Below are 25,780 nucleotides of genomic sequence, written 5' to 3'. Positions count from 1 at the left end.
ATTCCATAAAAAATAAGAATTGTCAATTTTGATTCCATGGGTACTTAGATTTATTTGAAAGAAGAAACTCCATAGAAAAACACAAGGACAAACTATTTTTGAAATCATGTAAGAAGAGATGAATACTTTGCAAAAAACTATTTGCAGATATTTTTATATACTAATACTGTATATGTTTAATTACTATTAAACATTCAATTAATATTGTAAGTTAACAACATGCTAATTTTGATAGCGACAAATAAATAAATAATGTGCAAACATTAAAATGTCTATCTACCCATTGAGAATATATAGAAAATATATTTTTAGGGTTATAAAAATATAGGGGGTCAATGCATGCCCCTGTTCGAAAACAATTTAGGAATTGTGAATTTACATTTTGTAGGACCTATTGAAAAAATAATACTTTTACTCAATTACCAAATTTCCAAGGCAAAAGTGGTACTTTTTATTCTTTATTATTTCATTTAGACCTCCAATACCGTTTTTTGCAAGTTTTTACATGACAAATAAATCAATTTACCCTCCCTTCTGAACTTAGTCAGTTATTGCATTTCAGAGTAGATTGTATTTGAATACAAATATGGGTTTTATTTATTTGAAGAGATGTCTCATTAGTCAACACAAACAAACAAAAAAACAATACATTTTATTTACAGCAATTTCTGAAGATCATTTCTGCACTGTAAAAAAAATCCCTGTAAAATTTACGGTAAAAAAACGACAGCTGTGGTTGCCAGAACTTTACCGTAAAAACGTTTTAGTTTTTTTAGGGACAAGACAATATAATTTAAAGGTTTATAATGTAATAATTACGGTAAAAAAAAAATCTTTTTTTATTTTACAGTTCAAAACCGTATCATTTAAAGGTTTATATTGTAATGGTTATGTTTACACTGTAAAAATTTACGGTAAAAAAACATTTCATTAACTGAAATAATGTTAAATTACCAACCTATTGAAATATTAATATCTGTTATGTACCTTTGATCTATACAGACAACCACCAATCACAGTGGTGATGAAAATCACGTGATGAATCAAAGCTCATCACAAGCAGCTTTTAATAGGACAATATAGAAGGGGCTCCGTGTCATTCACACAAACACTAAACACCATCATTGTAAAACACATGAAATTTAAAAAATGCAATAAACATTAATTTAACAACATCAGATGTTAAACCCTAATGTACATAACTGATTAGAAAAAACAAAGAAAATTAGTTATTGCAATGAAAATACATCAAATGCGAAGTGTCACGCAGGGAATTTACGGGTTTTCACTGTAAATTACACAATGACTTGAACTTTTTCACTTCCAAAATCTGTAAATTTAACGGTATTTTACTGTAAAATGAAATGAAATGTAAGGTTAGATCTATCACAGTTATTCACCGTATATAGTAACTTTTTGTTAACTGTTTTTCACCGTAGCATTTTTACAGTAAAAATACAGTTAAAATAACAATAATTTTTTTTACAGTGTGGGTACATTTTACAGCTCTGCATAGGATGAAAGGGTAAGCTGAGCTTTGCATCTCTTAGAAAAACAACGTTACAAGCAGATTAAACAGGACATCTTGGAGTATTCAAGGTAAAGGAATACAGCCTATACAAAAAATAATGCCTCACTGAACACAGAGCAAGATTAACCTGCGATCTATTCCTCGATCAATGTGAAGCTAAGCCTGCGCTGCTTACAGCCAGCTTAACAAATCACACGTTCAACACAACAATATGGCGCATGCCAGCCAGAAGCTTTCGTTCCCACATTTTAATCTTTTCTGCATGACATTCTGACGCATTCACTGCCATTGACACTGCATATTTCAACGTGCAGTCTTTGAAGCCGTAGTGGCAAAGCAATTTAAGGTCTTGTGTTGTGCTGAAGAGCAGGCAGTGGGGTGAGCTCTTCAAGTTGGACCTGATTTCCATGCTCACACATGGAGTCTGTGATAAGAGTCATTATCGCTGAGGACCGTCGTAATCACTGCCTCCGCTGTGACTGTACTAGTGCAGGACTGAACCAAAAGCAGTGATGAGATACTGAAGCACTGTAGCAGAAACTCTGTCTTCAATTACACGGAAGCAGCAGCTTTAGTTAAATAAAAGGTACATTTCATTTCTTTGAAAACGTTAGAGTAACATTCATCCTAATCATGATACTAGAACAAGCAATTTCAAAGAACTAAAATAATTCATATATATATATTGTTCTACTGTAATGGCCACATCTCATCCCATGACCTCCAGTGGCCCCAAAAAGTATTTGCATACTTAAAGTCGGTACTGATTTTAAGTGACACCTTGATAAAATGTTATAAAGTGCAAACTAATGCTAGAGACTTTCTGAGAACTAACTTCTCACAGTATTTTGCCCTTTTTTGTTTGATTTCAATGGGATTTTGAAATGAAATTAGTTCACACAAGTGTCCTAGTAGAGATTAACCACAGGTGAAGCATTATGGTACGGAGTTGCCATATGGCAACAATTCATTTCTACTCATTTCTTTGTTATTCAGAAAAAAAATACAATAAATTGCACTATGGGAATTAAAAGGGCAGGCCATAAGGCTGTTTTTAAGGCTGTTAAGTAAAATAAGGCTGTTTTTAAGTAAAATGACATTTGAATGTCCCTCCAAAACTGTCTGTTGTGCACCTGTTGTCCTGCATAAATTGCTCTATTAACCTCCTTTCTAAACATCTCTTCTCGAGGGGGATTTTTTTGCAGGTAGATATTTTTATTCACAAATCAACTTTGTCTAACATAGTTTTACTGTAATTGCAGTAGTAATCCCATTGGGATTTTTAATACATAGTAGCATCAATAATATAATTGCAGCTATTAATTTATTTGAAGTGTTTTTTGTAGTATAATTGTATTACAACAAAATAATTTATTTTCCGAAAATTAATACAGCACTATTTTATGGAAATGGCATAGGAAGAGTGCAGAGTGAGCTCATCCATGAGAGTGAGGAAGGTTACATTTTTGGTTTGCATGAGTTCCAAGTATATAAATCAAGAAATTTCTAAAAGCAAGAAGCATTTAAATAGAAAAGAAGATCATCCTTTTAAAGAATTTTTTTTTTTTTTTTTTTTTTACAATTTTCCACTGTGCCATAGCAACGTTTCCCTAAATACCCCCCAAAATCTTCAAAAATCTGTTTTGATTTTTGTATGATTGAAGCTATTTCATGTAATAAAAACGTATTAAATATAATGCATACTATAGAGGGTTAACTAAACAATTGACCACACTTTAGTTTGCGGAAAACATATTCACTATTAATTCCAACTTTGACACCTCAATACATTGTAGTTGTTAAATTTAGGTGTGGAGTAGGATTAAGGGGTGTATCATGCAAGGAATTAATATCTGCTTTATAAGTACTAATAAACAGCCAATAAGCTAGTTATATGCAAGCTAATAAGCAACTATAGTTAATAGTGAGAATTAGTCCCCAAACTAAAGTGTTACTGAACAATTCACTAAAGGTGCAGATTATATACTTAAAGGCATAGTTCATCCAAACCTGCATAAAATTCTTTGTTATGCTGAACAAAAAGGATGATATTTTGAAGAATGTTTGTAACCAAATAGTTGATGGACCTCATTGACTTCCATAGTTCCATCCTTTGTGTTCAGCAGAACAAAGACATTTATACAGTTCATTTTTGGGTGAACTATCCATTTAAAGCAGCAAAGTGAATATGGGTAACATGATATGATTTCATAAATAAATGTAACAATTAAAACAATAACAAATCATCAAATACACAACATTGAATGGAAGAGAACAGAGAACAAAGTCTATCTTTAGTGTGACTGCTCTTGGTTTTACGTTTCCATCCAAAGTTGTGAATTTAACTTACTGTATGCCCAAAATTGGAATATTGTGTAAAACATTTGCGAACAAAGCAGCGTTTCCATCCCATGTGCTCAAGAGAACAACATTGTTACTTCCTGGGAAACTGTCACAAAATATCTTTAATAAAAATGGAATTTGCTGCAATCAGGGAAGTCACTGTGGCTCTTTTTCCAACATCCTAAATGACTTGCGTCTCAGAGCGTGCAGAAGAAACGCAATAAACACGTTCTCTTGCATTCAGATGTCTCATGTTTGGGAACGCAATCATGTGAGACGCTTCTGGGAGGGAATTAAACCAAATGATTCTGATGACAGACTTTGGCTCAGGCTCAGAATGATCAAACCAACATTTGAGATGTTGTGCAATGAAATTGGTTCGTTGGGTAGTCCAGTTATCCAATCCCATCCACTGTTGAGGTAAAGTCACGTGAGATTTTTGTTGCATATTGACGGATTTATTTTGCAAATGGGTTTCCATCATAGTGTATGTGCTTTCTTATCAGATAAAAAATGTATCCGCTTCAATTGAGAGCATAAAATATGCATATAAAAATAGGTGGATGGAAACAGAGATAATGAAAATGTATCCAGATACTTTGTGCCTGCCCCAGTACTTGTGGTCTTTGCACTTGGCTACTTAAGTGACATATTTCCGGTATTTGTGGATGTGAGGACCTCAACTGACTTTTTGATTACTTGATGGGACACACTTACAACATAATGTGAAAAAGAAATATAGCATTATTCACACTTTTCAAAATTAACTTTTAAATGCCCTTTCAGAAGTCCCACAGATAACACAATTTAGTAATTAAGTGGAAACATTTGACAAAATCTGATTTGTGGGATACCTTATGGGTAGGGTATTTTCGGACATGAATGTTGTTTCAGGATCAACAAAATATGTTGACCAAGGAACACGTCTAAGTCGGGATAATCGGGATGTGCTCAGCTTTGGCATTTTTCAGGCCTGTTGTGTGCAGGCACTCTCAAATGGACAAGACTGATCTGACTAGCTAAACCAGGACCTACTGACAGTAACATGAAAGTCCGTAAGCATTTATCCGAAAAATATATCATCTGAGCAAGTAAGTAGCATTTCTGCCCATACCCCCCCCTCCCCCCCCCCCCCCCCCCCCCCCGGGACACAGACCGCCTTTTTCTGGTGCAGCGGTAACGAAAGACTTGGCTATTGCGTTGTTGGAAACCATCCAGGAATCCGAGTTGTTTGAAGGTAAATATCTCATCTTGGTATCATCTATTAAACTCGTTGCAGTGTTTAAACACGTTGCAGTAACTTTTTTCAACGTGCTTTTCCAGGTGTAACGAGTGGCCCTGATGAATTGCAGGCAACGGAGACCAGCGTGTTTTCCCCCGCGGTCACCAGTACGTTAACCCCGTGTCTCCTGCCGAAACACACACACGCCGAGGTATAAAGCTGACAAAAATGTGTATATATTTAAAAACTGATGTGTAATCCTTAATGGTTTTGAGTAGTTTTGTTGTTTTTAATTGTAAACTTAAATTGCCCATGATAAAAATTGCACACTGGGCATTGTTCAAGCTGGGCAAACAATTGGGCAAACACTAAATAATTAATTGATGGTTTCTATTGTTTCATGGTTGCCTTGTGTATTAATTTCCATGTGTTTCTGTGCAATTTTTTCTACTTAGAGAAAAGGAAAAGGGACTGTGACTTTTCTTGATGCACTGAGGGATATGGATCGGACGCTAACCGGGCCGCCCTGCAGCATGGACAAGAACAGTGTGACCAATATATTCAGCTGTTACTGGAGAGCCAGGCCGAGGAGAGATGAGGAGGCAAGAGTTGGCATTCCACCAGTCAGAAGCGGAAGAAAGCTGACGGCAGGGACTTTCAGACCGGGTTTCTGTCTGTTCTTGGACAGTTTGTCCAGTCGTTCAAGAAGTAGCCACAATGACCAGCCGCTTGACTGAAGCATTTGCACTACCACATTTGTACTTTATATATTGTAAGTGTTGGCACAGCTCTTGGACAGGTTACTGAAAAATACACTTTTTTTTTTATATTGTTGTTTTCACATTTTATATTTTCATTTTATTGTTCTAGTAATTTATTTGTCTTTGCACACTTTTATTTTAATTTTGTAAGAACTAATCTGTCTAAAATAAATGTGTAAAATGTCACTGTGTCTTTTTAATTTCCACATTCTAACTATATAACCACATTCTAATTGTATTCATATAGTGTTGGAAGCAAATAAAAGGGCTGCTGCTCGCAAGTTTTCTGAATATGCACATAAACATATCTAGAAAACCCAAATATTATATTTTTAAATGTATAACTATGTGAATGTAGTATAATAACTTATAACCACAACTTAAGTGAAGCCATAAGTGTGGTCCTGCTTCATTTCAAATTTGAGGAAGAAATCTCTAAATTATGCATTTAATGAAGCATATTGTAATACTAGTCATGTGAATTTTTTTTTTTTTGGTGAATGCTAAGAGATGTTATTGTGATAAATAATAAATACTTGCAGTCTAGTACCTAATCTTTCAACCGCTTAATTCAGTCTATTGTTTTCATTCAATTAACTTTTCACACATCTGTCATGAATGACTTTAACCTCATTATCCTTTTATAGAAAATCTTTTGTTTTGGAATTGAGCACATTCAGATTTTGGATTGCCCATCATCTCATTTTGCATTAAAATGGTCAAACCAGGTGAAAGTGCACGTTTAAATAAGCAGTGTTGGTAATGTGTATACATAATCAGCAAAAGCAGCGCTGCTTGCATCTCCTCCACGTGTTATTGTTGCAGACAGTATCGCTCAAAAGTGATTCATGTCCGTCGGTGACTGGGAGGAGCAGTCGCGCGCATTCCCACGTCACCGGACTAATTTGCCTAATCTTCCCGGTACTTTAGACCGCGGTGGAAACGCAGATAGTAGCAGGTCTGGGGGAGAAAAAGTTCCTGAGAAAAAAGTTCCTGGTACAAATAGTTCCGGGTAATTTCGGTGGAAACGCGGCTATACACTTTAAAATCCAACAGTTGTTCTTACTAAGACTTTTTAGTAAACTTTACTTAATGTCCAATAATTTGTTGAACTTACTTAAAACAATTAAGTAATCTGAACTATTTGCATGCTATGCCTTCGTTACTTAGAAAACCCAAGAAAACATTACTTGACTGGCTTGAGTACCATTTTGCCAAAGCAAAAAAACAAAACAAAAAACAAGCGGGCAGGCAAAGTGTTTTTGAGGTGGGGCAATTTTTTATAGACTTTTCACTCCTTTCCGCCACTTCCTCTCACCATAATTGTGATTTGTGTTCCCTTTGGTTGGGCATATAATATTTGTGAATTAACTACATAACTATATTTCATGTAAAATAATTATCTTAAAAAAAAAATTTGGCCAATATTTATGGCATAACCTTTTAATTGGGTTGATATTATCCCTCTATATATGTGACAATAGCAATTGACCATGCTTGAGTGAGTCACACACAGACTTACACAACACAACAATGGTAACAACATTTTATTATTTATTTTATTTTTATTATTAATAAGACCTGTACTATTTTATTTGCTGTCGTTATTGGGGTTACACTGACAAAAGACAATTAGTAAAATAAAGCCAAAAATAGTAAAACGAAGCAATTAATTTATTAATGCCGCAATCCACTCTGGGATTACACTTCCTCAGATCACAGATATAATTAAGTTGACAAAACTTAAACGGTTTAAGTAAAAACAACTTAATGCAATTAAGTAATGCTTACTTAATTGAATTAAGGCAACGAGTTTGCACAATTGAATTAAGTAAACTGAACAAATTCGCTTTTACAGTGTAAAACACGCAAGGACGATTGATGTAAAACTGCAACTTCCTGCTATATCAGTCCCAACCACGCTTTCAAAACATAAATCACTGTTGGTAAGTAAAAGGCTTCCCGTTGTTACACGGGATAAGGCAAGAACAACTGAATCTTCTGTATAGTGCATATACTGTATCTGAGAAAATATGGTAACACTTTATTTTACTGTGTCATTGTTACTCGTTAATAAGAGTAAATTATGCATAATTACATGCAACTAACCCTATACCACACCCTAAAAACACCCGTACATGTAGTTAATTATTATTACTCAGTACGTAATTGTATACAAATACACTGTAACACGGACATCTTAAAATAAAGTGTAACCGATAATTATCATTATGTTGCCTAATGCAATGGCATTTATACATGCTTAAAATGTGACTATGATTTAGGTTTATACTGTAAAAGCTTGTTATAGTGACCTTTGTGTGATGCATCCCGTGTGTTGAACCCTCCCTCGTGCCAGATATAGCAGCTGAGGAACATAAGCAACGCCTTATTATATGACTGTGGGCACTGAGTGCCCTGCCAGTGCAGCAGAGCTCCTTCTATCTGCTCTTGCTCATAACCTTATGGGCATTTACTTTTTTGGCATTACTAACCTCCTCCTACAACACAGTGTTCGGAAAAATAGGACAATGATGCAACAATACACGCATTTGGGATCAGACTTTTATTTGGACTCACATAAATAACAATAGTTAATATATATTTTTTTTGTATATTATACAATTTTTATATAATATATATTTCCTCATATGATTTACATTCTTTTTTTGCTAAGTTATATCTATTGAAACATTATGTTGATGAACACATCTGCTTGAGCACATAATAAAGACTGAAATATCAAAGAAGAGGATTCGGTTCTTGCATTTTTTTTTTATGTTCAGAAATGTAAAAACAATTGCTTGAAGATGAATGTAATTGGTTAATTAGTATTAAATGCGAAGAAAAGCACGGCTAACTGGAAACCTGATATGCCATAACAATATCTTTCCTGGACATTTCCAATAAAAAAATGTTTATATAAAACAGCAGAGAATATCACAGGAAATGCTTCGAGCCGGACCAGATCGTCATGCAGCGACCCGGTGAATCGCACTTGAACAAATAGATCATGTAGATCAAACTAGATCAGACTTCTGCTTTCAAGCTTCTCATCTTTTAGCCTCTGAAAAGCCTGAAATCGAGCTTTTACCTTAGTGACCTGAAAAACAGCAAATCTCAAACACTTCCTCACGATTTGCCTATAGATATCACTAATGATAAGTGGAAATGTTGAAGACTTCCTGCAATACATGTCATCTTGCTCTTTTTAGCATGCAGGGTTGCACTCGAGATTGTCAGAATGTAAGACCAAGACATGTGACAGTGGCTTCTGCATTCACAGTGACGGCAGATCTGACAACAGTGGGACTGAATGAAATGAGAGAGACTCAGAAAGAGGGACAGTGCAGTAGTAGACATCTCAGGTTTGTGTTCATACAGGAAACACGCTGACAATGATTTGATGTAGCTGTGCCACACATCTCCCATACTGGTTGCACTTTCACATAGTGTACAACTCAGCAAAAAAGCTCTGACAGTCTAAAAAGTCTCTCATTATAGTGTTTGTCCATTTATTTGTCGCCCGAGACCAAGACAAAGTGGATTTAAGAACAAAATGATCAAGTGGAAATGGTTTTAAGACCTAGTCACATCTCGAGAACTTGAAAGGGTTAGTTCACTCAAAAATTAAAATAACCCCATGATTTACTCACCCTCAAGTCATCCTAGATGTACATGACATTCTTCTTTCAGACAAATACAATCGGAGTTATATTAAAAAAATGTCCTGGCTAATCCAAGCTTTATAATGGCAGTCCAAAATTTGAAGCCTAAAAAAGTGCATCCATCCATTATAAAAGTATTCCACACAGCACAGTTAATAAAGGTCTTCTAAAGCAAAGCAATGGTTTTTGTAAAGAAAAATATCCATATTTAACACGTTATAAAGTAAAATATCTAGCTTCCGGCAGACCGCCTTCCGTTTTCAAAAAGTGTAATATTTTTGACGTTTTGAACTGCGAGAGGCGTTATACTTTCTTCGTAAGTTGAATACGGAAGGCGGTCTGGTGGAAGTTAGATATTTAACTTTATAATGTGTTAAATGTGGATATTTTTCTTACACAAACCCATCGATTCACTTCAGAAGGCCTTTATTAACCCCCTGGATCGTGTTGATTACTTTTAAAATGGATGGATGCCCTTTTTCGGGCTTCAAATTTTGGGCTGCCATTATAAAGCTTGGATTAGCCAGGATATTCTTTAATATAACTCCGATTGTATTCGTCTGAAAGAAGAATGTCATATACACTAGGATGGCTTGAGGATGAGTAAACTATGCGATAATTAAACATTTTGGGTGAACTATCCCTTTAATGCAATTGCCCTGAAATCATAATCAATGCAAACAAAAGCTATGCCTGTTCATTATTGCTCAACTACACCATTAATGCACGATTCAGTCACAGATTAAACTCACGAGTTCACGTTCATGGTGTCTTCAAGTGGAAAAAGAGTCTGATGTCTGAATTGATACCAGCTTCAAGTTTACAGATCGACGCTGAGTAGAAGGATGCTGGAAAACCTGTTGGGAAGTGACGTAAATGCGACCCGACCTCATGAGAAAACTATTTGACAAGGTGGTGATTTCGTATGAATTCGTACAATGTGATTTGTACGGAAAACGTATGATTATTTGGTTCACCCCTAACCGAAAACACACAAAATCATAAGACTTAGCCACCAATTTTGCCAAAATATACAATATGCTATGAGAGTGTTTTAGGTAAACATCTGTTTTGTGTCCTTATCCAACACAAATAATGATGCTATCAGTGCACGCAACTTATTTTTCCGCTCTATATTTTTATAGAGGATGTTGAGCTCTCAAGATGTACCAGGAGGACTCGCATACTTCCTGTGCTTTCAAAGTGGATCTGATGGTAATGCTCTGTGCTTTCAATCAGAACGATAAAAAGAGCCAAAGCAATCATGTACATTCAGCAGAGCAAAGCGGAAAACCCTACTGACACAAAGCAAAAACTGCAGCAGGACAGTGGCGTCAGTAGTACGAATACTTCCCAATCTGGATATTTACAATGAACCCAATGGTACAAACCACTTTTTCAGGAAAGTATCTCAAGTTTAGCATGCTATTGCAAAGATCTCTAGCTGTTTTTGCCTGCACTAGCACAAGTGATTGTCTTTGAACCCACAACTGGGTCTCCTTATTACAGCCCTGAACATCACACCGTGGAAGATCATGTAAGTTTCATCACAGCCATTGAGAAAGTAAATCCACTAAACTGTATTTGCTTTGGACTCTCATTTAAATCAGTACAAATGTTAAACCGGTGAAACAAAATGTTTTGTTGCCGATCTTTCAAATATTTCTGGATGAAAATGCACTATGCTATCTGAATGCGTGTCAATGGACGAACACCTCCACAGATGAGATTTTGCGGTACATCAAATTGCAATTATTAAAGATACATGTTAAAAACACCTGGGGAACTTGTGCCTCATGCTTTTCACAAAAAAACAGAAACTGAGATAGTGAGAACAAATCACAGAGGAAATACATATCATGCCATCATCTTCAGACATATTTCTAAACCAAAGAATCATCTTTTCTCCCTGAATATGAAAAGAATGTTATAGACCCATCGGATAATAAATGTAACCCTTAGTAGAAACACCAATCTGTCATCCTAATATAATCCGCTATATTCGGTCCAAAAAGGAAGTCCAACCCTGTCTCAAGTTAGCAAGTCTTTTTATACACAGGGGCAACAAATTCAACTCTAAAAAGTGCTTTTAGGGATACATTAAAACTGACAAAAAGCAAACGTTTAGTCATAAATAATTTACAATTTAATTTCCCCTATTTCAGCTGTTTAAATCTGAAAGCTCATAATACACTCAACTAAGCACTCCTTTATGTGACCAGAACTATCAGGTACAACTAAAGATCCGACTTCGACCCAGCCGTGAAAACCAGGAAAAGAAGAGGGGCTAGGAAACCTTCTGGAATAATTAGCTCCCATGATGCCTCAGTGGCAGCTCTTCAATCCAGACACATAGGGCGAATCCTGTTGGCGACAGATGCCCTCTTGCTGCTCGCTGCAGTCCACGAAGTCAGGCACGGGCAGCCCTGACATGATCATCAACGATTTGTTCCAGATCATGAAGGTCGGTGCCACCGGAAGCAGGAAGGAAACGTCAAAAGTGTATATGTGCTGGGAGTTCATGGCATCGTAGAAGGACAGGGCGTTGTTGTCGTAGTCCAGCAGCACTCCCACCCTGCGCAGCTGTAGCGAAGCCTCCACGATGGACTCCTTGTTGTTGTGCCGCACCAGGAAGTTGTTGTGGCAGCGCGAGAAAACCCAGGACGATGAGTTTTTACCGCTCCATTCGTTTTTGGGTGCTGACTTGTAGGCCACACCAAGTGCGTACCTGAAGGGGAAATAGATGTACAATGCGGTCAATTGATACACCTTTTTAGGTGGTTGTCCTGGCTCACTTGGAATAAAGAAATATCTTTTAACAACTTAGGGCAGTGTTTCCAAACCACTGGGCTGCGGCACACTAGTGTCAGGTGTGCCATGGAAAATTATCAAATGCAAAAATTCAAAAATAAAGAAATAAATTAATAAAATGCTACAAAAAAGAATAAATCACTGTTGTCAGGCGGAAACCTCGTATCTATTAATTTACCTACAAATATTAAACCAATGAAAATCATGTAAAAGAGCATCTGACTAAACCTCATAACTCCATTGGCTCCTCAAACTGTCAGTCAAACCTCATAACTCATAACTCTACCCACCTCAGATTTTGGAGATAGATCGCTGATTGTTTGCAGTGCAAAGGTACAGTAAATAAAAAAAACTGGTTGTTTGAATAAGTACAGCGTTTTCTTTACTCAAGAAACACTGTCTGAAAAATAGTTTTTTTGTATTTAAAGAGAGGAGAAGAATCTTAGGGCCAGGTTTACTAACAATTTGCATCAGCGCAAACCTTTTGGCGTTAAAAAACTACTTTTAGGATTTACTAAAGACACGGTGAAAAATCTGTGCTGGCAAGGCGTGGACGGGGTTATTTTGCAGCGGACATTATTGCATATGCATTTGTTGGCGTTTCCCTTTCAGATGCAAAATTTATGGGAGTAAATTATTTAAATCAATCATGCAAGGTGATTTACTAAGGTTTGCACTCATCCAGTAACTGGTATTTGTGCCGTTATTTACCGTCCCAAAAAAGCATGTCTTAAACCATATGCTAATTTGCATTGCTCTTGGTAGATTGTGTTGGTCATTATGGAAATAATCCGGCTGTGTCTGTGTTCTTTAATTAGAACTTTCCACTTCCATCTGCGTTTTTATGGGATTGCGCTCTCACGCTAATTTGCCTGTTTAGTAAATCTGGCCCTTGAGCCTCATGCACGCTTATCGCCAGTGTTTTTTGGACGCATTTTTGTGTCTATACCCAAGCGATTTTCACTGGCGATGCGCCGAGTGAATGTGCAAATTCACTACCTGACAGTGGATGGCGCTTATTGAAAAACAGAAATATCCTGGTGCACAAGGTGGTGCTGCTGACACTCGCTTGTCACACAGAAGAAGAAGAGAGCCAGTATTTATGTGACTGCCAAAACCATCCACATACTTTTTGCTAACTGGCAAACACAACATGGATGCATTCATCTTGTCTCGTTGCATCTTCTTCTTCTTCGTCTACTTAATTCCTCTTCGTCATCTTCTTTTTGTGACCATTTTGTGATTGAGCACCACCGAGACGTGTTTTACTGTAACTTCAGCAGCTCCAGGCACGTGAACAAAAGTGGCTATCTCATTGGTTGGCCAGTTTTTAAAGAACCCGAGCCGTTTTTTTTAAATGATGCTTTTACGCCTGCCATTTTGCGTGTCTGTGTGCACACTCACATTGGCGCTCTTTGTTTAGTTATGAGGCGTTAAATGTTGGCGATAAGCGCGCACGATAATCGTCTGATATTTGCCGTCTAATTGTAGGCAATGTACTGTTTTAAATATCCTATGCGTAGCGCTTCATCTTTTATATCATGAGATTTTGTCCTAATGCATTCAACAACAAGAAAACGGAGCGCCTACATATAGCTACAATAAACTTTATAACCTTGAACATAATGCGATGCACTGACTGCCTCAGATGCAGCTGTTCCAGTGACGGACAAAACATATATCTCTGTCATTTGCTGGTCAAAAACCTTGTAACACCATCTGAGCTTGATTTTCATAAAATGTTAATATTATAATGATACATGCACGAGTCTGACATAAAGCCACAATACCAACTTTGATGCCACGTTGTTTAATTATTTAAAAAATATGAGGTTTTCGCCCGACAGCGACAATATGTAAATTTGTTGTTTTGTCATCGCCAACATTATATAGCTACCTATTTGACCTTATTGTGTTCTTACCGGACTTTACCTCAAGTTTCACATTAAATGTGATTACTACTTTTTATATAACATCCAGTCAATGCCATTTGAAGCAATACATGTTAGTGAAATTGTTATTTTTAGTGCCGTGGCAAAAAAGTAAATAAAAATAGGTTGGGAAACACTGACTTAGGGTGTTTCACACTGGCAGTTTGATTTGAAAAATTGGACATGTGAAAGCTGTCATGTGGACCCGGGAATGCACCGTGGTACCAAACCTGAGACTACCTGTAGGAAGTTCAGTTGCACTGGAACTGTGACGTGAATGTGAAAGCAACTGTGTCGTTCACTCTGCTAAGCATAACAGCACCAAATTAATAATAATACCCACCCCACAAAATATTTGGACTGCAGCAAACGTACCCAGTGTTCATATAAATGTAAGACTGGCTAATCTATTAATAAGGCTTTTATTTAGCATGTAGGAGACCTGGGTTCCCAAATCTCAACTTAATATTTAATTGTTTTTCATATACCAAGTGACAATTCCATTGAACCTGACAGTCAGTGAATGTTACCGAATAACAGAAATAATTATTTGTAAGAATGATTATCCAACAGGCACAAGGTGAAAATTATAACGCAATGAGTCTGTGAAGTCAGTCTGATTAAAGTGTGAACTTTATGAATGAAAATGAGCCAGGTGTGATTTTTAAGTTCAAATTGGATTGCACACAACTTTTCAAGAGGAACATTAAAATTAAGATACTATATTATACATATTTTCAACTTCTTGAAATGTCTGTTAACATCTTTACTGCCTTATATAGGTGTGTATAAAAAGAGGAAAGTGTCTTTTTCAAACAAATCAAACATGGTCATCTACAGTAAAAGCACCTTATTGTGCAGTTAGGAAGAAATTCTGTTGTCATTTTATGTTTCCAATTGAAGCCCAAAGCTCTAATAATCGTTCTAATTCAATGAGATTATAGTGCAGTCCACACCACAATGATAATGACAGAGGAACGATACCATTGGAACACTTTCTGAACAATTTTTTTCCAGCTGATGAGTGAAAAAAAAATCACTGAATCCACTCAACTTTAAAGCAGACGACAGAACTGTAGCGCACGCTTTTAATACACAGAACATTATTGTGTGCTGGTGTGGATGCTAATATGGTTATCATTATAATTATCGTACCGGGTGTGAATGGGCCATTACACATAAAATGGGACTTTTGAATGAATATAGACATACTTTCAGTTTAAGCCTGGCCTATATCCAGTTCAATCCAAATATGAAACAGATAATTAAGTATATAAAATTCAAGCAACACAAATGATCAATGGAAAGAATCACTCGACTGGACCAGGGTACAAGCACAACCAAAATCGCCTAACAGTTACTTGTGTTACAAGCCTGTCAAATCTGAAATCACTCACCATGTGGAGGCTCCCAGTAAAACCTCCCAATAATGGCAGCCACTGTCAATGAAGACGTTGCCAGCAGCACCGTAGGATCCGGTTCCACTGAAGCGTTCCGGAGTGTGACTCTTCTTCAGGGAGCTTTCATCCTTCTCCATGGTCAGACAGTCATTGGAGAGGCGTAGCTTCTTATGGGCCGTTTTGGGGTCCAGTTTGAAAGGCTGACCTGAGGAGCAGAGAGGATAGAGATGGGTGAGAAACAACAGGAGCGTGTAATAAGAGCCAGTGGAATGAGTTTAGTGACCTGAGGAGGAACTCTCTGGTCTGCTGGAATTTCCCAATTCATGCAATTTGTTAAATGTCAGTTTTAGCTCTTCCGGTTAATTACGAGAGGAGCAGTTTGTGACAAAAGGCACAGTGCGTGTGTGTGTGTGAGAGTGAAAGACCGAGATAATCAAATGCCAAATGAAGTCAGCTTAGTATATGATTTGAGTTTTATATTTCTTAAAAAGCAGAGGTGACCCCGCAGACCCGACATTTAACTTTGGCACGTCTAAATCTTCCCATCCCGAGCGTAATGACTGACAATGCAGGAAAACAATCAGCTGCGCTCTCTCCCTGCCCACAAACCAATCATCTCAATCCAGAGTGAGGTTTACGGCGCCCAGATATGAAAGGTTCTGGCAACATGCTGCTGGAAGCCAATTACATTAACACGCTCTTGTCTTTGAACTGCTTATCGCTGTGAGCGCAGCCATTCTCAACACTCGTGCAGTCATGCCATTTTACAGCATGTGTTTGAGGGCACTAGGAAAAGCGATGCAGATGTACACACAAACACACACAAGAGGCTACAAGCGAGAATCCCATGAAATGCTTATTGCCTATAAAACTGATGAACCTTTTAAGACAAAAATGAGTAAAATGGCATAAGTGTGCAGTGCAGGTGTCTGAACAAAGGTCTTTGTGTCATTTCTATTTAAAAATGAGCATACTTTTATATACTTAAACTACTAGAAATTATATAGAACATGTTTTTTTGTAAATATTTTCACATCACACTGAAAGCATGTAGTATCTCAATGCAATTCTGTTGGATTATTGTCCTGTTGCATGACCCAATTTCAGCCAAGCTTTAGCTGTCGGACAGATGGCTTCACATTTGACTCTAGAATACTTTAGTACAGTGGTTCTCAAAGTGTGGTACGAGTACCCCTAGTGGTACTCAGGCTGCCTCTAGTGGTACGCAGAGGAATCACTAAATAAAGTAATGTTAAAACGCAATACATTTTTTTTTTTACATTTAAGTACAGTACAGTTTTAATTTAACTTTTAGATACAACAAATGTTAATTTAATCATTATTTTATTATTTTATTTACCTGTATGTAAGCACAGTGCAGTGTTAATGTACAAACTGTGTATTCACAAAGTTAAAGTGGTTGACAACAATAAATATTCTTATTAGGAATAAACTGCCTCGTTTTTGAACTGTGCAGAGATGTAGCTGAATAGTTAGGCCTACCACGCTACTGTATTTTAATGTTGGTCATTAGGGTGGTACTTGGAGAGCAAAATATTTTCTGAGGTGGTACTTGGCATAAAAAGTTTGAGAACCACTGCTTTAGTATACAGAGGAGTACATGGTCGACTCAATGACAACAAGGTGCCCAGGTGTTCCTGTCGCTGCAAAACAAGCCCCAAATCATCACCCCTCCACCAGCATGCTTGACAGTTGGTATGAGGTGTTTGTGCTGATATGCTGTGTTTGGTTTTCGTCAAACATGGCGCTGTGCATTATGGCCAAACATCTCCGCTTTGGTCATGTCTGTCCAAAGGACATTGTTCCAGAAGTCTTGTGGTTTGTTCAGATGCAACCATGCAAACCTAAGCCGTGCTGCCATGTTCTTTTTTTTAAAGAGAGAAGAGGCTTTCTCCCGTAAACCCATCCATGCCATATCTCTGAGCATTGCACGGTCTGACCATGGGTTGAATTTGCTGGGACGTCCACTCCTGGGAAGATTGGCAACCGGCTTGAATGTTTTCCACTTGTGAATAATCTTCCTCACTACAGAATGATGGACTTCAAATTGTTTGGAAATGGCTGTGTAACCCTTCCAAGATTGATGGGCAGCCACAATTCTTCTCTAAGATCATTGCTGATGTCTTTCCTCCTTGGCATTGTGTTAACACACACCTGAATGCTCTAAAACTTCTGCTTTTATAAAGTTGGTCATGCTTGCTGACGATCTGATTAGCAGGGCCTGACAGCTACTTACCCTCTTAATTCCTATGGAAGCAGTAAGGGTGCACCTAGTTTGTCACACATGGCTTCTCCATTTCGTTAAATAAATTACGGCACAGTGTAATATGCTATGTGTTGATGTCTGAAGGATCATGTGACACTGAAGACAAGAGTAATGGCCAATGGATATACACTTTAAATTGTAGAACTGAGCGAACAAAGAACAACTACATTTATGACAGCAGTCAGACATTGACGCCTGTCACATATATTCAGAGGTTTATTTGTAATGCACTAAATGTGACAACATAATTTGCAGTGTCAGCTGGGGCCATGATATAAGAGAGCGTTTTTCAGAATCCGCAAATGAGATCGTTTTCTCTTCAGAGTGCAATTTGGTGGAATATATATGTAGTATTAGACAACTTTCAACTTGCTTAGAATATGGCCAGTCTAGTTTTGATCAGCTAATGAAAGTGTTTCCAAAAATACCAGTTAATTGATTTGAATGAAAATTATAATGACCAGAAATATTAATTATATATTACTATCATATTAATCATATTACATTATTAATTGTATTACATTCATTTGATATATTTTATAGTAATATTAATATGAATTATTTCAGAACTGTCTGTTTGTGTTTGGGTGTATACATACATACATACACACACACACACGCACGCACGCACACACGCACGCGCACACACACACACACACACACACACAGTGTGACCTCACTTTTGGCTGGGCTCTTGCTCTTGGGCTGGGCTGCTATGGTTTGCTTTCTGCAGGGGAGGGGTGACTGCTGACAGCTTGAGTGATGTCTATGCTGTGCAGGATGAGTAAATATTATTCAGAGATCTTTTAACAACAAATAAACATGGCTGCCCTTGGGGCTGCTTGCCATGTGATATTTCTCATATTGGCTTTATGTACGGTCACCAGCCATGGCAGTTCTGATTAAACAGGAGAGGCCTCATATAGGAACACAGTGTGACTCCACACACACACACACACACACACACACACACACACACGCGCGCGCGCGCGTGCGCGCACACACTTTTCTGTTTCTGTCATTCTAAAATGTTACCTTCACAGGCCAGAGTAAACATGACATTAAAGCTAATCTCCCGGGAAAAAAACAAAAACAAAACAAAAAGCTTGAGCTGTCACTGTCATTTTGCATAAAGTAAAAAAACTTTAAATTTTGCCCAAAATATCATGCCCTTCTTAAAGGTTTGTGAGCTACAACTTAAGCATCAACTTCATTAGTGATTTGTAAAATTGACCTTCCCTTTTCAGTTTACAAGATATATCAGAGCTAGAAAATTCATGCAGAATTCCTGATTAAGATTCCTATTGAAATTATTTGATTGCTCCCATGACAATTCACCAAAACAAAAACAAAAAAACAGTAAATGTGGCCACATCTTAAGTATCAATATTGTATGGGTAGAAAGTCAAAGGACATGTGAACACTACATGGAATGACCACCGAAACGGTCCATTATCCATCAATGTAAAGTTGCTAAATACAGTGGGCCCAGATTGTATTGGACATTTAAACAACAGAAATGTAGGGATGACACCGAATTCATTGTTTTTGACATACACTGAATCAGTTCTGTTCAAGTTCACACAGGTCTTCAATCAGAGCAACCACAGGAGTAGTTTATCACATTAACTATGAACATGTTGCACAATCTGACAGTCAGAAAGTTTTGCAATACATTTTGCCTTTATTTTAAATATTGTATCTATATGTTTATGTTGTAGAACAAAAAATGTTGAGAAATGTGCTGTGCTGTCTATCTTTCATTTTTATATTTTGTTTCTAATTTAATGAATTGATAAAATTGTAGCTTAAGTGTCGAAATACTTTTGAGGGCACTTTATAATCAATAAACATTTGTATTCTGCTATCGCTGGGTGATACCATACAAAACTCTAGTCACATTACAAGAGGAACAGTGCAAAAAACATCAATAAAGTCATCAAAATGCCTTGAGACAAAAGGAAACAATTGTTCAAATAAAGAACAATAAATCTGTATTAATGATATACTGTCAGTAACAAATCAGTAGAGAGAACACAAGAAGAAAGGGTCCATTTGAGGAATAAAAAATAGATCAGTGGGAATGAAAGAGTGTAGGACAGTGTCCAGAATTGAGTTTGTGTGCAGACCCCTGCTGCTGCCTGTATTATAGGTCTCAGCAATCCCTTTTGAACATATTATCTCATCCAAAGTTCAACTGGAAAAACCAAACTTTGATTTCAACACAACTTGCAAAGAGCCATTTGATGTCTTCCCGTTCTTGCTCTGTAAGCCTGGCTGAGCTTCAGTAACAGTCACGTAGACCCTGGTGATGGACTGGGGGATGGAGAAGTAGGAACAAGAGCAGGAGCAGGAGGATGAAAAATAAGTGCATGGAGCACACACATAAACAGTTCCCACTGCTTCTATTCTATTTAGTTCACTGGATTTTTCAGGTTTTCAGGTTGCTGCATGTCCATAAAATTCCAAGTAATCAAGTGAACAAAATGATATACACAGATCAGTCATAACATTATGACAGGTGAAGTGAATAACACTGATTATCTCTTCATCACGGCACCTGTTAGTGGGTGGGATATATTCGGCAGCAAGTGAACATTTTGTCCTCAAAGTTGATACGTTAGAAGCAGGAAATATGGGCAAATGTAAGGATTTGAGCGAGTTTGACAAGGGCCAAATTCTAATGGCTAGATGACTTGGTCAGAGCATCTCCAAAACTGCAGCTCTTGTGGGGTGTTTCTGGTCTGCCGTGGTCAGTATCTTTCAAAAGTGCTCCAAGGAAGGAACAGTGGTGAACCGGCGACAGGGTCATGGGCGGCCAAGGCTCATTGATGCACATGGGGAGCGAAGGCTGGCCTGTGTGGTCTGATCAAACAGATGAGCTACTGTAGCTAAAATTGCTCAAGAAATTAATGCTGGTTCTGATAGAAAGGTGTAAAAATACACAGTGCATCACAGTTTGTTGCGTATGGGGCTGCATAGCCGCAGACCAGTCAGGGTGTCCATGCTGACCCCTGTCCACTGCCGAAAGAGCCAACAGTGGGCATGTGAGCATCAGAACTGGACCACGTGGAAATGGAAGAAGGTGGCCTGGTCTGATGAATCATGTTTTCTTTTACATCATGTGGATGGCCGGGTGCTTGTGAGTCGTTTACCTGGGGAACACATGGCACCAGGATGCGCTATAGGAAGAAGGCAAGCCGGCAGAGGCAGTGTGATGCTTTGTGCAATGTTCTGCTGTGAAACCTTGGGTCCTGCCATCCATGTGGATGTTACTTTGACACACACCACCTACCTAAACATCGTTGCAGACCATGTACACCCTTTCATGGAAACGGTGTTCCCTGGTGGCTGTGGCCTCTTTCAGCAGGATAATGCACCCTGCCTCAAAGCAAAAATAGTTCAGGAATGGTTTGAGGAGCACAACAACGAGTTTGAGATGTTGACCTGGCCTCCAAATTCCCCAGATCTCAATCCAGTCGAGCATCTGTGGGATGTGCTGAACAAACAAGTCCGATCCATGGAGGTCCCACCTCGCAACTTACAGGACTTAAAGGATTTGCTGCTAACATCTTGGTGCCAGATACCACAGCACACCTTCAGGGGTCTAGTACAGTCTGACAACAGCCGATATGATCCACGCGGAGGTCTGATTTCACCATCGAGTCCATCTGGGATTACATGAAGAAACGCTTGAAGAAACCAAAAACTCATAAATAGATTTTATTTATCAATTAACTTCTATTAACTAAATCAAATCAATATTTGCTGTGACCACCCTTTGCGTTTCTTCAAGTGTCTTGGAGACGTTGCCGCAGTTCTTCTGGATTTAGTCCATCTCAGTTTTTTCTGTTTCTTCATGTGATCATAGATGGACTCGATGATGGTGAGATCAAATCTCAGTGGATTATTACAATTAATCGGGAGAACCAATGATTTAATAGCCAATTCATAAAGAGATTTATTTCCTTGAACGAATGGAATGAATGACTCGATCACTTACTCATTAAACATTTACCAACACTTACTGGCAGTTTTAGTAAGGGGGGTAATTTATCAGCCAAAATTAATGTGAAATTAATTTGCAATTAATTTGATTAATCGGCAAATCAAGTAAATAATTAGAAAAAATGTTTTTATTGCTTGACAACCCTAATATATTTATAACAATACATAATACATTATTATTATATGTAATGATATTTTTATTTATTTCATTTAATGTAGTAACTCTATTATCAGAAATAAACATTACTACATGGTTTAACATATATATTTTTTTGATTGTATATGTACGGATACAGTGATATGTATTATATAGCAAATCAACTTCTTGATTTTTTTTTATTTTGTCGCAAATATAACTATATTATTGACCAGCTCTATATATGAAGTTGGATAATATAAGTATGTCTACATTTATCAGCATACATACAGTTTACACATGTAGGGTGTCATATGGGTATAATATGTCAGAGTTTACTTTATTTTGCGATCTTCACTTACATAAATTAACTATAGTGTCCTGCACCCACTAGTAAAATAATCTTTAGTTTGACTGTATATCTCAACTGCTTGATTGCTTGTGTCATTGCAAAAACTATATTATCGCCTAACTCTAACCTGCTAAATCTGACTATAAGGCAAGAAGATATTAAGATATTATAAATATTGTGATTTTCTGTAAAGCTACTGTGAAACATGGTGCATTGTGAAAAGCACTATACACTTGAATTTATATAAAAATACTTACATAAGATATAACCACACTGTCCACTCGCGTTATTAATATTAAATAATTAGATTAAAAATAAAGAATGTGCCATTTGAAGCTAAAGGGATCCAGCTTTTTGGCCCAAATCGAGCAACCCTGTGATACGATCACTTCTACATTTTATCTTCGCCTTTGAGAATTACAGTTGCCACTTAAAGGCTTCTGAGAAATTAATTGTCGATGATAAAGCATGAGCTCTAGGATTCAACTGGGGGTTGAGCACGCTCTCACTCTGGATTCCTCAAACAGGAAGTGATTATGTAAATGTCTTTAAATAGCATTTCTCTTGAGATGGGGGGAGGTGTCTGGACTTTCACGGTCGAGTAGGCATGGCAAGTATGCCAGTGCCAGAAAAAAAACGTAAAACATAGAATTGGCCCAAAGTCAGTTTCTTTTTTTATATATATAGTCACATGGGAAGGCGGCACAGCTGTGGCAAACGACTTTCTTTGATGATGCAAGAGTTAAAATGTCTTCTCTGGTGAATACAATAAACAGCAAGCTTTAGATTTCCTACTTTGAATTTCAATGCTACCGTGGTACAAAGAGAGAAAGTTATACTTTGGCTAGGTTTCCCAAAGCATTTAGTAGAAAAATTGTGCTTAGTCTCTACAGTACATGTCCCAATTGCAGCATTATCTAACTAGCACATACTGTTCAAAAGTATGGGATCAGTCAGACTTAAAAAAAAAAGGGAATTAATACTTTTATTCCGCAATGATGCATTAAAATTTAACAAAAGTGACATTAATAAAAACATTTATAATGCCCATAATTTTTTTGTTAATATTACCCAAACTTTAAAGTCCCTGTAAAGTCAAAACTAAACATGTGTTCTGAGTTCCTCACACCACAGATAAATGTGTTATTAACCACCCAGCCAAATTTGAATCATAAAAAAATCCGGGAAGTACATAAAATAGCTTATCAAAAACCTGAAAAAATGAGCAGCATTCTCTGCTCTCAAACGCTGGGGGTGTGTCCGCTGTCGGCGCCGAAACCACGCCCACTCGCGGGAAAGCGGCAGTAGCACACAAGACAAAATTCACTGATCACGAGCGTTTATGATCACGACGCACCAGATGTCGGCAGGACGGGAGGACTAAGGCCGGGGCGGGGGATAGTCGGTTCTGCAGCGGATTATCAGTGAATCCCAGTTATCTCCGGTGAAAGTTTGTAAAACGATCCGGTGTAAAGTCGCAGAGGCAGGTGTCGGTGATGATCCTCAGCTCTCCATCAAGGTTGCTGTTCACAAAATTAATCCACCTCTTCATCGTTTTTGTTTTGTAAGCTGTTATGCAAGTTGTTGACTATAGTAACTAACAGTACTAACAGTAACTCGCGATCGAACTGATGCGAATGTGCTCTAGTTATGATCGTGTTAGGCGAGGATCCAGGCTCGGTGGCTCCAGTGCGTCATCGAGCCACCGTTTTAGCCCCGCCCAGAAAATCCTGAACACAGCAACGGTGAAAAACTGTTTAACGGTCTAACTTCTGAATTCAGTACTTCATAGTTCACAGTCTTTGTAATGCGTTTCAGCAATACATTTCTAACATTTATAATGTGTTTAGAAACAAATCTCAGAATTGCCTTTACAGGGACTTTAAGCAGCACAACTGGTTTCAACATTGACTTTCAATGTTTGTTCAAAAGACAGACAAAAATAACGACTTTATTCAACAATTTCTTCACGTCTGTGTCAGTCTCCTATGCTGTTGACGTAGTAAATACAGTACAGCACTTCCTAGATATGTCAGAGCTACGCCAGACAGCTTATCATTGCCGATGCTGTTCACGTGAGCACCACGACGAATGCGTAGTAGACTGACACAGACGTTCAGAAATTATTGAATAAAGTCATTATTTTTGTTTGTTTTTTGCGCACAAAAAGTATTCTCATTGCTTCATAAAACTAAGGTTGAACCACTGGAGTCACATGGACTATTTTAACAAAGTTTTTACTAGCTTTCTGGACCTTGAAAGTGTTAATTCTAAAGATTCTAAAGTTAAGATGTTTCTGTAATACGCCCCCTGGTGATCATAAAATAACATGTTTAGGTGATCCTATGCATTATGGGAAAAAGTATCTTTTGAAAACTCAAAAACAACACAAAACTATTTGAAAGGGCTTAGATTTTGAGTCTAAATATCAGTGAACTGTAGCTGTACATATATACGTTTTCCTACATTTTCATAGGACAGGCTTTCAAAGCACAATACAGACACTGGAGCCTTGTGTGTGTCTGGGGGAAAATGACATTTAATGGCACTGCTGTCTAAAAACAGCATTATTACAGTAACAAAGACTGTTGGGTGGTGAGTGCTGGGAAAAGAGAGAGAGAGAGAGAGAGACTGCTGCGGTATTCTCACAGAAGCTTGAAGAACCATGAGAAAGGATCGGACCGAGACGAAGACACAGACAATGAAAATGAGTGAGAGAGGAATGTAAGCCGTTTCCTTATTTCCTTCTCAAACTCCTCCACAAGGCCGCTGAGAGTGTCTGATGCAATAACCCATTTGAATGCTGTCACCTGGTACCCTGAATCTTGATTGAGTTCTTTGCTGTAAGAAGGCTGGGTAACGTCTGACAGCTTAGGTGAGGGACCTGGGCTTTCCCAGATCTCTCTCTCTCTCTCTCTCTCTCTCTCTCTCTCTCTCTCTCTCTCTCTCTCTCTCTCTCTCTCTCTCTCTCTCTCTCTCTCTCTCTCTCTCTCTCTCTCTCTCTCTCTCTCTCTCTCTCTCTCTCTCTCTCTCTCTCTCTCTCTCACACACACAGATAGAGTGACACACACACACAATCACACACACAATCACACACACAATCACACACACACACACACACACACACACACACACACACACACACACACACACACACACACACACACACACACACACACACACACACACACACACACACACACACACACACACACACACACACACACACACACACACACACACACACACACACACACACACACACACACACACACACACACACACACACACACACACACACACACACACACACACACACACACACACACA

General features: G+C 37.8%; 2 protein-coding genes across 7 annotated transcripts in view; one reads left to right on the top strand and one right to left on the bottom strand.

Annotated features, from left to right (window-relative positions):
- LOC307140158 (uncharacterized protein) overlaps positions 1-25,780 on the top strand; it is a 338,069-nt gene that overhangs the window by 208,166 nt on the left and 104,123 nt on the right. The window lies entirely within an intron of this gene.
- The window catches only part of mid2 (midline 2), a 218,015-nt gene continuing 200,763 nt past the window's right edge, over positions 8,529-25,780 (bottom strand). For all 6 annotated transcript variants that reach the window (XM_079839415.1, XM_079839414.1, XM_079839416.1 and 3 more), the window contains 2 exons: positions 15,665-15,872; positions 8,529-12,253 (listed from right to left, as the gene is read on the bottom strand). In XM_079839415.1, the coding sequence (XP_079695541.1) occupies positions 11,851-12,253; positions 15,665-15,872 (611 nt within the window). In that variant the 3' untranslated portion in view covers positions 8,529-11,850. The remainder of the gene's footprint in view (positions 12,254-15,664; positions 15,873-25,780) is intronic.

The sequence above is a fragment of the Gobio gobio genome (assembly GCF_949357685.1).
Source record: "Gobio gobio genome assembly, chromosome: 16".
NCBI classification, from domain to species: domain Eukaryota; kingdom Metazoa; phylum Chordata; class Actinopteri; order Cypriniformes; family Gobionidae; genus Gobio; species Gobio gobio.
The sequence above is the reverse complement of the archived record's forward strand: the minus strand, read 5'-3'. Positions and strand labels throughout refer to the sequence as shown.